Source organism: Carassius carassius, chromosome 20, assembly GCF_963082965.1.
Source record: "Carassius carassius chromosome 20, fCarCar2.1, whole genome shotgun sequence".
In the NCBI taxonomy this organism is placed as follows: Eukaryota; Metazoa; Chordata; class Actinopteri; order Cypriniformes; family Cyprinidae; genus Carassius; species Carassius carassius.
In genome coordinates this window covers 5,250,582-5,267,453 of record NC_081774.1, presented here as the reverse complement: position 1 = coordinate 5,267,453, position 16,872 = coordinate 5,250,582, and the positions used below count along the sequence as shown (strand labels likewise).

The window sequence follows — 16,872 nt, the reverse complement described above, 5'->3', positions numbered from 1 at the left end:
ATGTAAAAAATAACTTTTTATCGCTGTAGCGCCTCAGTTTAAGAGAAGTGCACATGAACTGATATCTCTTTCAATACATACTGTATTTTTCTGTTCTTCAGGGATTAATTTGTTTGAATATATCAATCTATTATTATTTTTATTTAATTTTTTTATCACAGCCACCATGTTTATATTTGAAAAAGTGAATTGGAGTAGAAATATAATTATGTAATTGTAACTTTATTATTATAAAAAACGAATTAAGTGTAATTTAAACTCTTGTACACAAATCAGCTCATTTTAACCTTCATTGTTATAGTGATGTAGTACCAACTGATGTATATTTTAGTTCAGAGATTTCTTTTCCTTGAGAAAATTTTGCATGTAGAATATTGTACCTGATATATATCCAAAATAATCGTTATTGAATCAAATTAATTTGAAGCTTGTGAATCAGAATCAAACTGAATAGTGAAATTGACATCAAAACCCACCCCAAGTCCTTATGTCATTTTAATAATGTATGGTCATCTGCCATTGTTCTTTTTGTTCTGCTAAACCTTCTATGGTTTTTCTTTTCCAGTGGGAGGAAGTAAGCGGCTATGACGAGAACCTCAACACCATCCGAACATACCAGGTGTGCAACGTCTTTGAGTCCAACCAGAACAATTGGCTGCTCACCACCTTCATTGCACGACGTGGTGCTCAGCGCATCTATGTGGAGATGCGTTTCACTGTCCGAGACTGCAGCAGCATCCCACGGGTGCCTGGATCCTGTAAGGAGACCTTTAATCTGTACTACTATGAGACAGACTCTGTCATCGCCACCAAAGGTACAGCGTTCTGGATGGAGGCTCCATATTTAAAGGTGGACACCATTGCGGCGGATGAGAGCTTCTCACAGGTGGATTTTGGTGGTAGATTGATGAAAGTGAACACGGAGGTGCGAAGTTTCGGTCCGTTGTCAAAAAACGGCTTTTATCTGGCATTTCAGGACTATGGTGCGTGCATGTCCCTGCTGTCGGTCCGTGTGTTTTATAAGAAATGCCCTAGTGTCGTGCAGAACTTTGCAATCTTTCCAGAGACCATGACTGGGGCAGAGAGCACCTCGCTGGTGATCGCTCGCGGGATGTGCATCCCGAATTCCGAGGAAGTGGACGTACCGATTAAGTTGTACTGTAATGGCGATGGGGACTGGATGGTTCCAATTGGGAGCTGCACCTGCAAGGCAGGATTCGAGCCAGATAACGGGAACGTCTGTCGAGGTAAGACATTGGGATTTTAATAGTGTTGATCTTTGGTTAACTAATGTTTAAGGGCTGTCAAACGATTAATTGCATCAAAAATAATATAGTTTTTAAATAATAAGTTTTTGTTTTCATAATATATGTATGTGAACTGTATATTTATTATTTATATATAAATACACACACACTCACACACACACATACACACATACAGTATATATATTTTAAAATATTTACATTGTATTGTATTCATATACTTTATATTATATATCAATATATTTAATATATAATCGTAACATATTTTTATTAAAAATATACATGCATGCATGTGTTTTTATTTATATATGTAAATATACACAGTACACAGACATATAATGTCAACAAAAACTTTTATTTTGGATGTGATTAATTTCGATTAATCATTTGACAACACATAATAATTATTGATATTAATAACATAATAATTATTTATATATTTTAGGTGTTTTAAATGGATCTTTTTCAGTTGGCGGAAAACATGGGATAGTATCTGGTGTCTCGTTAGCTTTTACAAGATTCATCTTTGCTGAAACTCTATGAATTTCCATTTTATTTGAGGTTAGTTCTGGTTTGGAGCTGGTTGAGCTCATGGACCAGTATTTCGTAGCCATAATATTTGCCAGCAATATGCTTTTTAATCAGTTTGATAAAAGGCTTCTTGCTGGTTAATCTATTAGACCAGTGTCAGAAACAGCTTCCAAAGCCCAAAATTTGCTGGTGACCCAGTGACTAAGCTGGTCTTTATTCCTGAGTTTAGGAATATTCTATGAGATTCCTAGATCAAAAAGTTTTGACAAATGAACTTCCTGTAGATTCAGTTGTGAGATGCACAGATTTGTGATTATTTGAGGAGATTTCCATGCAGCAGATTTAGATTTTGAGTTTCAGTTGACTTATTCTGGATTAATATAGCAATGTGCACACATCGAGAGAGAGCAGAATGTGGTGTTAGAGGCAAATATGTAGTCAAATGGAATAATTTTTTGAATTTGTCCTTTGAAATAAAACCACTATTATAAATACTATATTTTAATTTGATATATTGGTTAAGGTTTTACTTTTCTGGTGGGCAAATCAGACCTATAAACACACAGTTTATCTTTTTTTCTGTCTGTATTTAGTCTATTTTCATGTGCACACCAACACACAAATGGTCATATTGTTCTCTCAAGGTCTACAATTGGTCGATTTGGCCTTCACTCAAGGCCAGTGCCATATTGGCTCCCTCAGGACCACATGTGTTGAGAGATGATAAGATTGATTGACAGCCATCTGTCTCGATCAATGAACAGATACAGCACTTAGTCTGGGTGGGCCAACTCTTGAGGACCACAGGTGCCTCTGCACATAAATACACACATGCACAGGTGGCGGCCTTGTTGAGTTCATTGGCATCCTCAAGCAAGGTCTTCTTATCAACTAAGAGATGGTCATAATGTCCATGTAGTCCAAGACCTGTTTTTAAACTGCAGAAATCCCTCAAAAGTTGGCCTTTGCGAACTTGAAATTAATTTTACACAGCGTCCAAAACCCAAGTGGAATGTGAGCAGTTTTGACCCCAACTTTTATTTATTTATTTTGTATAATAATTATGGTTAAAACATGATTGGATATTACATATATTTGAGTCTTGAAATCCACATGCAAGGAAAGATGTAATTTAACTTCATTTAACTTTCGAGTCAGCTAAAATTAACTATTTAACTGAATTTATTTAATAAATTAAGTTTTAAACAACAGTATATATGTGAATGGACAGAAACATACCAACATTTGCTGGAAATGACAGAAAAATAACGAGGACACGGTGTCGGATGTCTTCTGGAATGCTCTGAGATCTGTAAAGGCCGGGACACACCGTGCCGACGGTCGGCCATTGCCAACTTCAGGCCGACGGTGAGAGATGGTCGCGCTGGTGGCAGTTTGCCGAATTCAACATGTTGAATCAGCCTAAAGGCCATCGGGAACCGTCTGCGCGAGTGAGAGCTCTGATTGGATGTTTAGTTTAGCGAACAAGTCTTACAAGTCAAGAGAATTAAAGCGAAAGTGATGAAAACAAGTACGTAAATGAAGGCGGTACAGACAGAAGGCTGTTTAAATGTTATGTAGTCTTTCCCAACCATGAATGAATATTTTCATAACAACATGAGTCGCTTAAAGTTATCAATGTTACTAATGGTAAGCAAGCAACGCTTTGTTTACGTTTCGTATATCTGCGTTCATCTCTGTAACGCAGTACAAACTTCATAATCTGTCAAATAAACTGTCGTCGCTCCTGTTTTATATCCCTCCATCTCCTCCGTGGGACTCGAGACCGGTGGGTCGAGCAGGTGTCGCTCATTTCCAATCACTCCCATGGCTCTCGGCCCCGCCCCACTCGCCACAATCTCGTATATCTTTGTTTCGGTTTTTCCTTTTGAATGACGAATATATACTATTGATTGCTGCTAATATAGACAGTTAATTCCTCTCACGCATGCACAGAACACACATGTTAGTTTCCCATTGGATGTATTCTGTGCGGTGTGTTCGAGCGCTGCTTTTTGGTCCGATGCTGCCGACGTGAGGCGACAACACCGTCGGCTTTCTTCGCCGCTAGTTGTTTGAAGTCGGCTTGGTGTGTCCCGGCCTTAAGAGGTGATGAAGTTGTCATAAACTTTGAAGATTAAAGATGGTTGAGGTTTTGCTGGGTGCTAGCATCTGGTATAAAGTCTGTCAGCTAGATGTGGCCGCGGTTTTTAAAAGCCAGTGTGTTAGCGGATTAACGATTTCGCACACAGCAAGTCACCACTAATTACTGACTCTTTGATCTGCGAGTTCCCATAAAGGCTTTTGATGGGGTAATATAATGCAGTCTGAACATGCATACACATGCACACACACACACACACACACACACACACACACACACACACACACACACACACACACACACACACACACACACACATTGCATTCTTATAAAGTTTCCATAAATTCCCTGGAGTTGTTTTTACCAGCACAGGCAACCTGGGGTAATAAGTATTCCTTTAATGTTCATTAGTCTGTTTTTGTTGATGGCCGTCTGGATCCAAACCTTCACACCCCCCTCTGCTTTCATTGGTCGATTTGGACCTGGAGAGGGTGATTAGAGGTTGATTAGAGTAATTGGTCTTTTGGGTTAATGAAGGTGTCTGAGCTATTATAAATGTGTCTCAAAGGAAGTCTGAGCAGCTTTACGTCTTGGAAGGGATTGTTGCATACTACTTACTGCATACTGCACAATATACACTGTATGCTACCTACTGTTTTCTTGATATAAAGCAAACAATAGTATGTTAGTTGAGACATGACCTCATTATGCTTGTCAAATAATCTCATTAGGACCTTGTGTAATTTAGTTAGCGGTGTCCAGCTGATTATTAGAAGTAAATTATTCATATTTTACTTTTTTAATTTTGGCAGTCTGATTAAATAATAAATTAATCAAAAAATAGTCTAGTATGCTATTTTGCTTTTTAGAACACAGCCAGTGTGTCTAATTCTGTCTCTTTCTCTCTGTCACCCACTTTCCCTCGTTCACTCTGTCTAACGCACAGCTGGGTTTGTTATTTTGACCCTGCTCAGAGGGAGTCTGAATAATCACTGTGTGTATACAGTATGTCCGCATATCTGTGTGAAAGTCGGATTAGATCACACCCTCAGGGAGAGAGATGATGGCTGTCACCAAGAGTAAAATCAGCATATTAATAAAATAACCTCCCCCCATTAGCCACAGCTCTCAGCTCAGCTCGGATTCTGCGGGAAAAAAAAGGCTGTGCCGGATCGAGCCAGGACTGTTCTGGGGTGCATATTTGGCTGTATATTCTGCCAGTGTGTGTCTCGAGTGCTCTGACAGAGGGGTGAGAGGCTGGATGACCCCTCACAGGCTGTGGAATTGAACAGAGATACACTCACCGCAAGAGCCGTCTGAACTGACACACACCTGGAGAGAGAGGACAGCTTTATACTAACACACACATTTACAGTCACGTATAACTTTATATGCAAAGACATTCACAGAGCTCTATACAAACACTCACTCTGTATACTGTATATTGAATTCAGAAATTCGGAAAAAGCCATGTGAATATTTTGCTTGTTTGCTACCGATTGTTAGCAGACATATTTTGTCTGTATACGGTCTAAAACAAATATAATTTATAACATTTTTGTAATTAATTGCACAGTTTTCCTTGACAATATTATTGTTTTTCAACAAATGGGATGTAAATGTAAATTATTTTGATCTATTATATATAAGAATCATTTACACACATTAATTTATATACACTATAGTTCAAAATTTAGGGTCAGTAGGATTTTTTATGGTATTTGAAACAAACATTAAGTCTATAAGGCTCCAATTATTTGATTAAAATATAGTAAAACAGCAATATTGTGAAAATATTATTATATTAATTATATTAATTTTCTTATTTAATATAATTTAAAATTCAATTTATTCCTGCTGTCTATGCTGATTTTCAGCAGCAGTTTTCAGTGTCACATGATCCTTCAGAAATCATTCTAATATGCTGATTTGCTCAAGAAGCATTCCTTATTTTTATCAATGTGGAAATTGTGATTTGCACACACACACACACACACACGCGTGCGCGCAAACACACACACACACACACACACACATATATTCTTTAATTTTTTGACAGTTGTATGCACCCTTGATGGATAAAAATATGAATTTGTTTAGGATGCAATTGATTTTTTTTTTTAACAGCTATTTAGGTACGAACTTAAATCTACAACTGTATATACACTTTACACAGATCGACACAGACATAAACACACAAAGCATGCATGCACTTGCAGCTCTATATATACACAGACAAAAGGCCATTGAAAAGCACTCTCAGCATTACATAAACACACACCTACCGCTCTATACAACACACAATCAGCCATAGCCAAACACAGCAGAGCTCTATTAAAACAGCCATAAACAAGCACACACATGCTAGTCATCGGGTACAGAAACACCCCTACACACACTCACACACTGATGCCATTACGTACAACAGACAGCTTAGGTTTTGGACATCTGGAAGATCCCTCTCATCTAGTTGAAGTTTGTTTACATCTTTCAGACGGTGCTGTCCAATCTCCGTTCCACTGAGATGTTCATCCGTGCTTTTCCCGGAGAGAAGAACCCTCTTCCCCTCTCAAATATCCCTCGAAATGACCCAAAACAAGCGCTAGCAGATGGGGGCCGTGTGTTGAGGATGCAGATTTGTGTACATGATGGTTTTCTGATGCCGGCTGCCAAATTTCAGAAGAGAACAGAGGAGATCTGGACAGCACGATTTTTTTTTTTTTTTTTTTGGTTCTTCTGAATTTGAAGAAGTAAATTGGTATTTCACAGATGTACTTTGTGATTTTTAATTGTGTGTTTATCACAGAACAAATCACCGTCTGTTTTGTTTTCTGATAACTCAAGCGTCCTCTGAGAAATCTGTCTGTAATTGCAGTATAATATTATTTTGACCTTTGTCGAAGTTCGTAACTAAAGCTAGATTTGTTTTTTGCTGCCTGGTCCACCTTCATTCCCAGCCAGTACATGAAATCACAGATGTCCTCTGTTAATAATTGTACATCAGCTGCTGTACCAAACCCTTGTGAATAGTGCTGAGGTCTGTGTTTGAGTGTGTACGTGTTTGTTTGAGAGGGTCTGCCTTTATAAAGTAGTTTCTGGACAGGAGTGAGGAGAACTGTGTGACAGACGGTAGTAATTTAGACTCCTGCCTCTCTCTCTAGAACGGGGCCAAAAAAGACTTCTTTCTCCATCTCTCTGTTCTCAGTGTGGGTGGTCACTTACAAGTGCTTATACCAACTCACCCACCAATTTAATTTAATTTTTTACATCTGCAAATTATTATTATTATCATTATTATCGTCATTATTGTTATGGTTATTATTATTATTATTATTATAATACAGTTACAGTATCTTAGAATTTTAAATTGACTTTTGTGTTATGTTATATAAGTTTGTCTTTTTAGTAGTTGTTTATATTAATTATTTAACTTTAGTTTAATGTTATTTGAGTTCATTTTCTTTTAGTCATTTTAGTCATTTGAGGATTTCAATTTATATTTAGTTGTCAAGCAACAAAGGTGAGATAAAAATATGAAAATAAATAAGTAAATAAATAAACAAACAAACAAACAAACAGTTTTTTAGTTAAAATAATTAAATTAAGTTTAATTAATTGAATTACAAATATATATATATATATATATATATATATATATATATATATATATATATATATATATATATATATATATATATATATATATATATATTAGGGGTGTAACGGTTCACAAAATTCACCGTTCGGTTCGATACAATACACTGGTGTCACGGTTCGGTGCGGTTCGGTACCTTTTTTTTAAATACAGCAAAAAGAAAAAATTGGCAGATAAATTTCCTTGACTAAAAAAAAATAATTATTTATTAAAACTAACAGAGTGTTTTTTACATTGAACAATGATGGAGCTATTCTTTACCCATCTTCTATGGTGTTTTCTTAGCAGCATACTGTATAAAACAAAAACAGCTCCTTATTAAAAAAAAATGAAAATGTTATATTATTGTAGTAGTTATGGACAAATACAAAGATGTAACTTTTTATATGGAACTCTATAACTCTTTATATTGAGTGTGTTTTTACTCAATTGGTTCTCTATAGGGCTTATGTTTTTTGGAACAAAGCAGGAATTACGGTCTGTCTGAAATGGGCTCGTGAAGGAATATTGTAACGGGGCTCAATTACATTAAGCATGTTCTTAAAACCTACGTTTTCCACTACAGAGAAAACGTGAGCGCTCGCTCACTCAGTACACGCTGAAGGGCTCATTACAAAATGGCTAATGCGTTTAACAGACCAGAAATAGAAGATCCTCCAATAACCAACAGGTCTGGTGTTTGGGTGCACTTTGGATTCCCTGTAAGCTATAATGGTGATGATAGAATCAATGGTAAATAGTAAGGTCTCATATCCGCGGCTATAACGTAAATGTAGCCTACCAATCGCCGTGGTGATGTCTGTTTGACATCCGTTGGAAATGTCTGTCTAAATGCTGCGGGGATAGTTTTCATGCGTGTATGTTTCTCCTTTTTTCCGTCTTTTCCCAGATACTGACACACTAAGGTGATGTCGGCGTAAATGAGTTGACATGTTTCAAGTATTCCCGCTGGTGTTTTTTTTTTTTTTTGTATTCCCGCTGGTGTACCCTAGATGCGACATATCGTTTTTTTTTATCCACCACTCTCTTTCCATTACCATTATAGCTTACAGGGAATCCAATGTGCACCCAAACACCAGACCTGTTGGTTATTGGAGGTTATTATCTTCTATTTCTGGTCTGTTAAACGCATTGGCCATTTTGCAATGAGCCTTCAGCGTGTATTACTGAGTGAGCGAGCGCCTGACTGAGTAGCCTAACATAAACATATAAGTTGGTGTTTTTTTCTTCTTCGGGGGTGTCAGGGGCGTTGCCTGTTACGTCGTTTGGGTTATTGGGCTACCTTGTTGAACGCATATCATTATATTTCACAATTTTTTGTATTTTCCAAATATAATTAATCAGTCCAACGAACCGTTCGGTCCATAATGCGTACCGCGTACCGAACCGAAAGCCTCGTACCGAACGGTTCAATATGAATACGCGTATCGTTACACCCCTAATATATATATATATATATATATATATATATATATATATATATATACACACATTTTCTCATCTATTTTTTTTTTTCAGTGAAGACAAATGGTTTTGAATTGTTATAGTTTTGGCTATATTTAATAATAACAACAACTATGAACCTAAATAACTACAGCAAGCACAAATAAATGAGAACTTTCAGTACACTTTCAGAAGTTTATTCACACAACCAGAAAACAATGTTAGGATTTATTTTTATATTTTCTATAACATTTTATAATAGGATATTTTATAAAAAAAATTCTTTCCTTTTATTATTTTTATTTGTATTAATTTAATTTAGTGTTGTGTTGTGTTGTGTTGTTCACAGCACAATAACTCTGGGATTTACTCCTTTAGATATATATGCTGTTGTCACTTTCAAAAGTTTGCAGTGGCTGTGTGACCTCTGTTTATCTGTCTCTCTCTCTCTCTCTCTCTCTCTCTCTCTCTCTCTCTCTCTCTGTCTCTCTGCTCCCTCTGTTTGAATCTGTCTCTCATTTTCCCTCTGCTCTCTCAAAAGTCACCAAGGACACACGGTTTGAAAAGTGAGTGTGTTTTAATGCTGGTTAATTACACATTTGAAGAGCGCAAACAAACCCTCTCCTCGGCGCCGGCGCTCAGAAGTGTCACGGCTCCATCTCTGTGATCTTGGTGTTTACACCATGTACACAAAGCTTTAAAAACAGAAGAAGAGCACTTGGCTAGCTTTGCTCTGATGGAGAGAGAGCTTTTTGGTTTCATGTTGAGGGAGGATCAACTCTGACCGTGGCTTCTGGAAGAACACTGAATGCCTTTTAACAGACACTTCAAAGTGAAACCCTTTAGCTTTCAGATGCTGTGAAATCATCAGTTCATGAGATTCTGAACGCCCACTTCCACAAACACACAGTTTATTAGTCTTTGATAAGGCAGCATCACTCGTTTTGTTGCTCCTACTGAAGCCTGGAGTCTGGAGGTTTGTTGACAAAATGTGCAGCTTGCTGAGGAGAGGATCTATCCATCCATCCATCCATCCATCCATCGCTGTATCTGTCATTCTGTTTATCTATTGTTCTATCGTTCTGGTGTTCCATTGTTGTTTTGCCCTATCACTCTGTCATTAGATCACTCTATCTATATATTTCTAAAATATTGTTGATACTTGAGACTGAATATGCTACTAAAAATAACTAACTGTTAATTCTTCTGAGCTATGAAGAGCAGTCTCTGAGCCATAGCGTTTTTATCGGGGAGGTTTAGCATGCTTTGTAGCTCTGATGGAGTCTTGTCTGAGGGTTGAATGAGCCGGCCTGCTTAAAGTATTCATATTTACTCCAGTTATCTGGAGCAAAGCACATGTTCTTCTGGGTTCTTCTGCTTCAGCGGCCCGTCAGGTCAGCAGTAAGCGTGGGTCAGTCATTGATCGGGTCAGGGTAATGGTTTGGAAAGCCTACACCAGCACCAGAGGCCCAGCACGAGGCCCAGAGCCAGAAACATGCAGGGGAAAATCTGTTTCCCAATCAATCTGCCCAGCACACAGGCCAATGATTGATCGACTGCTAGTTCACTGTTGCACGCTTTGGTTCTGACCCAGATAAGAGGCTTTTTCCCCCTGATTTTGACACTTTGTTGCTGTGCAGATAATGGCTTATGTTGTTAATAAATGAACTGCAGTAGCTGTTATTTTGAACAAATGCAAGTGTGAAATACTATACTTGTTGAATGACTACAACAAAACAACTAAGCCTGCACAGCATTATTGATTTTTTTTTAATGTGCTGATCATGGGGTGAAATCTCTGGAATTTTTCAATATGCAATTAAAAATAGTAGTTCAGACCAAAATGATTATCATTTACTCAACCTCATCTCATTATATTCAAATATGATGTTCCCCTTGAAATCAACAACAATGAGGAGGATTTTCATGAGGCCTAGATTCTAGTAATTGCATGACACAATGCTTCAGAAGTAGTATAGACAATTGTTAAAGTCTGCATGAAATCAAAATGGACTTTATTTACTTTATTAGCGCACATTGCATGTCTTGATGTGAACAATTAATCTGTGCAAGTTAATTCACAAAAATCTGCAGAAAATCCTTAAACGCCCCTCCAACTGTAAGGTTGCTATGAGTGAGCGACAGAGAGGAGAAGTGCAAAAATAAAACCACACCCTCTATTCAATATTCAGTTTCAGCTGGAAATATGTCACTACAATGAAATAAAGTCGGCAGCAATTTACGGTTCAAACAGACTTTAAGCTACCTTTCTGGCAGCTGCAGTTATTATGCACATCTATTGCATGGAAAAGAGAAGCCTGGACTTTCTGCTTAATATGTCATTTTGTGGAGAAGCATAGGTACTACACTCACAGAAATATTTCACCCAAAATTTAAGATTTATGTAATTTTATTATATAACAAATTCCCATTTATATTTTTTTCATAATTTTAACACAAATCTACCAAATAAACTTTATACGATTTATTTTCATTAGGATAATAAAACCTATTTATTTTAAATGCATAATCCTCAGGTTTATGTAATTAGTTTATGTAAAGTGTAATTATTCTTAATTAATAATAAAAAGTTTATTTATTTAAAATACATAAAGTTTATTGTATAAATTGCATAATAATTAAGATAACTAAATCAGGATAATTAAAAAAGTTAAATAACATTTATTTGAATCATGTTTAATGTATGCTTGTATACTAAACCAAATTACATTTATTCACTTAGCTAACGCTTTTATCCAAAGCGACTTACAATTGCCACATATGTCAGAGGTCGCACACCTCTGGAGCAACTAGGGGTTAAGTGTCTTGCTCAGGGACACATTGGTGTCTCACAGTGGATTCGAACCCGGGTCTCTCACACCAAAGACATGTGTCTTATCCACTGCGCTAGCACCACCCCATCTCCAAATTAAACAATGCATCACATTTATGCAATTGTTTCCCCATCTTATAAAAAAAATAGAATTAGACAAACACAAAAACAACTCTATTAGGTTATTTTTGAACTTACCCACTGTGCAAAGTTACGTCCAGTTGACGTCTTTTTATGTCTTTGCAGACGTTGAAAAGACGTCCACAGGAGCCAGAATGAAAGTTTTTATGACGTCTTTTTTTGACGTCTTCTGTACGTCTGATTTAGACGTTCACAGAACCTCCTTACAAGGTTAAAAACTAATTCAAAAGTGGTCAGTGGAAATATTTCAACATCATTTAAGGTTCATTTAGACATAATTTATACTGTTTCTGGACCAAATCAACACTCTCAGGATGCATTAGATTTAGACTCGTGTTATTTCAATGTAATTTCCAGACACTGTGTTTGTCCTAAAATCAAGAAAATAAAATAATCTTCATGAAATAATGAAATAACTGATGATTGAGACATTAAATCTCTGAAGATCTCAGCAGAGGAGGATCAATTTACATCATTTACATCAACATCATTTGACGTCACCATTGTGGTGGACAGTGTTTGGTTTAGTTGGGATCTTGGTCCTCATACTTCTTGTGTTAGCTTGTCTCTGGCTGTTATAACTGTGTGTTATAAAACACTCTTATTGTGGCAGAGAGCAGTGCGCTCAAGTGCTAACATCTTTCTTTTAATGTTGATTAAACTATAGCACAATAAGTTATTAATGTTTTGTTGCAACTATGTATTAATTTTCATGGACAGACACTTTGTAGAAATAAAGAATGTACTTATTTTTAAGAAACACATCATTTAGTCACACACAGACATCAAGATTGTGGATATGCATCACATCAATGGTGACAATTAAAACTAAAAAGGTCTGGAAAATAAGGATGAGTTTGTGCTATGAAGCCGTTTTGTTTGTCACCATTGTTGTGATGCATATGCTAAATCTAGATGTCTGTGTGTGTGAGTACATGATGCTTTTGCTCAAAATATTTCAAACGCATGCATTTTGTCCAACTTCAAAATAAGTATTTTGCTCTTGGTGCCTGTACTGTAGAGGCAAAAGGTTTAGAAGATATATACAAACAAAACAACACTTATTTCATGACCTTAGATACTAGTAATGTGATGACTTTATCATCACCAACAAAGAGCTGATAACACCTGAGCTCTCTTAAATTTGTCTTTCTTTGCTACAACAACAGTGTTTCACAAACACACAGTTATAACAGCCAGAGACAAGCAAACACAAGAAGAATGAGGACCAAGATCCCAACTAAACCAAACACTGTCCACCACAATGGTGACTTCAAATGAATCAAATATCAACATTTAAATCTCTGTTAATTCTCAATAAGAGCTTCTCTAGATGTCTGACAGAAATAAAGTCAATCTAATGAGTGAAGCTGTTTGTGGAGATGTTTGATCCTCCTCTGCTGAGATCTTCAGAGATTTAATGTCTCAATCATCAGTTATTCCATTATTTCATGAAGATTATTTTATTTTCTTGATTTTAGGACAAACACAGTGTCTGGAAATTACATTGAAATAACACGAGTCTAAATCTAATGCATCCTGAGACTGTTGATTTGGTCCAGAAACAGTATAAATTATGTCTAAATGAACCTTAAATGATGTTGAAATATTTCCACTGACCACTTTTGAATTAGTTTTTAACCTTGTAAGGAGGTTCTGTGAACATCTAAATCGGACGTACAGAAGACGTCAAAAAAGACGTCATAAAAACTTTCATTCTGGCTCCTCAGTGGACGTCTTTTTAACGTCTGCAAAGACATAAAAAGACGTCAACTGGACTTACCTTTGCACAGTGGGTAAGTTCACAAATAACCTAATAGAGTTGTTTTTGTGTTTGTCTAATTCTATTTTTTTTATAAGATGGGGAAACAATTGCATAAATGTGATGCACTGTTTAATTTGGAGATGGGGTGGTGCTAGCGCAGTGGATAAGACACATGTCTTTGGTGTGAGAGACCCGGGTTCGAATCCACTGTGAGACACCAATGTGTCCCTGAGCAAGACACTTAACCCCTAGTTGCTCCAGAGGTGTGCGACCTCTGACATATGTGGCAATTGTAAGTTGCTTTGGATAAAAGCGTTAGCTAAGTGAATAAATGTAATTTGGTTTAGTATATAAGCATACATTAAACATGATTCAAATAAATGTTATTTAACTTTTTTAATTATCCCGATTTAGTTCTCTTAATTATTATGCAATTTATACAATAAACTTTATGTATTTTAAATAAACTTTTTATTATTAATTAAGAATAATTACACTTTACATAAACTAATTACATAAACCTGAGGATAATGCATTTAAAATAAATAGGTTTTATTATCCTAATGAAAATAAATCGTATAAAGTTTATTTGGTAGATTTGTGTTAAAATTATGAAAAAAATATAAATGGGAATTTGTTATGTAATAAAATTACATAAATCTTAAATTTTGGGTGAAATATTTCTGTGAGTGTAGTTGCCTACCTATTTTTAGGGAAAATAGGCTTGCTTACATCCATTTTACAGTAAAAACATCTCAAATTATAGATATTCTTTGCATGCACTGCTATTCAAATGTTGGAGGTCAGATCAAAGATTTTTCTTTCTTTCTTTTCTTTTTTTTATAGAAGTAAGGATTTTTTAATTATTATTCAGCAAAGGCATGTTATGACTGTAACATACATTTATTGAACAAAATAAAAATAAATATTATTTCAAATAAAGTAACATTTATTCATCCAAAAATCTTGGGAAAGATGTCTGTTTCCACAAAAATAGTGAGCTGTATAACAGTGTTTAACATAATAATAAAATGTAAATAATAAGAAATGTTTCTTGAGCACCAAATCAGCAGGTTTGAAGAATTCTGAAGTAATATGTGACACTGAAGATGGGAGTAATGATGCTGAAAATTTAGCTTTGCATCACAGGAATAAATTACATTTTAAAATATATTCAAATCGACAACAGTTAGTCTAAATTATAAAAAAAAAAAATGTTTTTGCTGTTGTTACAAAATTTTTATTAAATAAGAAACCAGCAGAATTAAACGCAGAAACCAGCCCTGGTCTGGTCTGTGTGATTGTAAGAGTGATAAAAAGAGCTCTCTAAGCATTGTGTGTGTGTGTGTGTGTGTGTGTGTGTGTGTGTGTGTGTGTGTGTGTGTGTGTGTGTGTGTGTGTGTTGTGTGTGTGTGTGAATGAAAGAGGAGAGGACAGTTGGGACCCATAAATACACAGGCCTGTGGTGTGTGCGTGTATATTATTATCTCCACTCTCTGTGACAGCGCTGATTTGTAGATTGGCTGATAGTCTGTTGTTTGTTTGGTTATTTATTCAGGAGTAGTTCTCTCCATTCTCTGAGCTGTCTAGTGCATATTTAATGCTCTGCTTTAGAAGCTCATATTACCTAGTGCTCTTTCTTTTAGACTTGGATATATGTGTGTTGGTGTGTCCTGAGGTTTGTGTGTGTACACAGCAGTGCAAATGAGACGGGGGTTTCTAAGAAAGATGTGAAACGGGTCAGAACCGATGAAATAAGGCATGAAAGTCTGCGTGTTTCTGTGATTTTCACCATAGCAGGGGTTTTGTTTGGCACTACGTGAAGCAAAAAGACCAGAAAAGCATCTTCACAAATCACTTCTGGGTTTTTGATTCACTCGAGACCTCAGAGGCCTGGAAACACAATCCAAACAGCCAGAAGTGCAGCAATCAAAGTACCCACAATAAATCTAGTGCTTTAGCAAAAGCAAAAACATTTTTGCTCAAATAAATATTTTATGTCTGAACATAAAAGACTATAAAGCAATAGGCCACAAGAGATTTCATTAGTAATTTTACCACAGTTAAGGCTAATAATCCTATTATAATATAATCAGGGTGCGATTTGTGAAAATAACAGAGGGGGGGGGGGTGTTTTGAAACATTTTAATTCATAAAAATAAAAAAAATTATGAGAACATGAACTAAATGACGTCATTTGCTAATTAGCATATTTATGAGTAAGTGCGTCGTCTTGTATTGCCTCCCTATGCTCACATAATGCTATTTAATTTAGCCATTTAATTTAATTCTCAATAAAACTGTTTTTATTACTATATTTTAATGTTTCTGTTGTAAGACAACAAAAAGAATATTATAATGACTGTAATGCGGTCCATTAAGACTACATAACCAGCTCTCAAACATCTGCAGGAGAATCTGCACTAATGAAATTAAATACACATATGATAAAGTCAGTGGTTGTGCTGTGACTGATGTCGGCTATACTTGCTTGTAAAATAGAGTTAGAAGCAACAGAATATCTTTTTTTTTTTTTTACTGAAAGTGCTGCTCCTCTCTGCACTCGCTGAACACAGCAGAAGCAGAGAGAGAGGCTCGCGTTGGGAAAGAGAGACCTCGCGCTTGAGCAACAGCACCAGAGAGTCTCAGAGACTTAATAATGATTGCCCAAAAAGTCGTTAGATTTGTCGCTAGTCGCTTTTTTGGAAAAAAAAGTCGCCAAGTTGACAACCCCACTGCCCAGCGCACCGGCTTCAACGGTCTCACAAGTGTTGATAGACTATTACACGTGAGGTGTAACCAATCAGATAGCGCCCTGGGCGGGACATTGAGCAAGTCTGCAGAGTGCTGAATACAGAGAGGATGAGCCAGCCAAAGTAGCGCATTTTAAAATAAAATTGACTTTAATCAAACCACGGATCCGTGATAACTTTTGTGATCCGTCTCGCCACTAGTGTAGTAGTACTGATCACTTTGAGGGGGGGATAAATTTATCCCCACCTGGGATAAAAATAATTAAGCAGAGGCAGGGATACATTGACCAGAAAGGGAGAAATCCCATCAAATCGCACCCTGAATATAATATTTATAATATTGTTATTTTTTGTTATTTTTTCATTATTTTTTTTTCTTTTA

The 16,872-nt window shown here is 36.2% G+C and overlaps 1 protein-coding gene across 1 annotated transcript in view; it reads left to right on the top strand.

Annotated features, from left to right (window-relative positions):
- The window catches only part of LOC132096117 (ephrin type-B receptor 1-B), a 222,759-nt gene that overhangs the window by 92,829 nt on the left and 113,058 nt on the right, over positions 1-16,872 (top strand). The window contains exon 3 of the mRNA XM_059501302.1: positions 566-1,247. Within this exon, the coding sequence (XP_059357285.1) occupies positions 566-1,247 (682 nt within the window). The remainder of the gene's footprint in view (positions 1-565; positions 1,248-16,872) is intronic.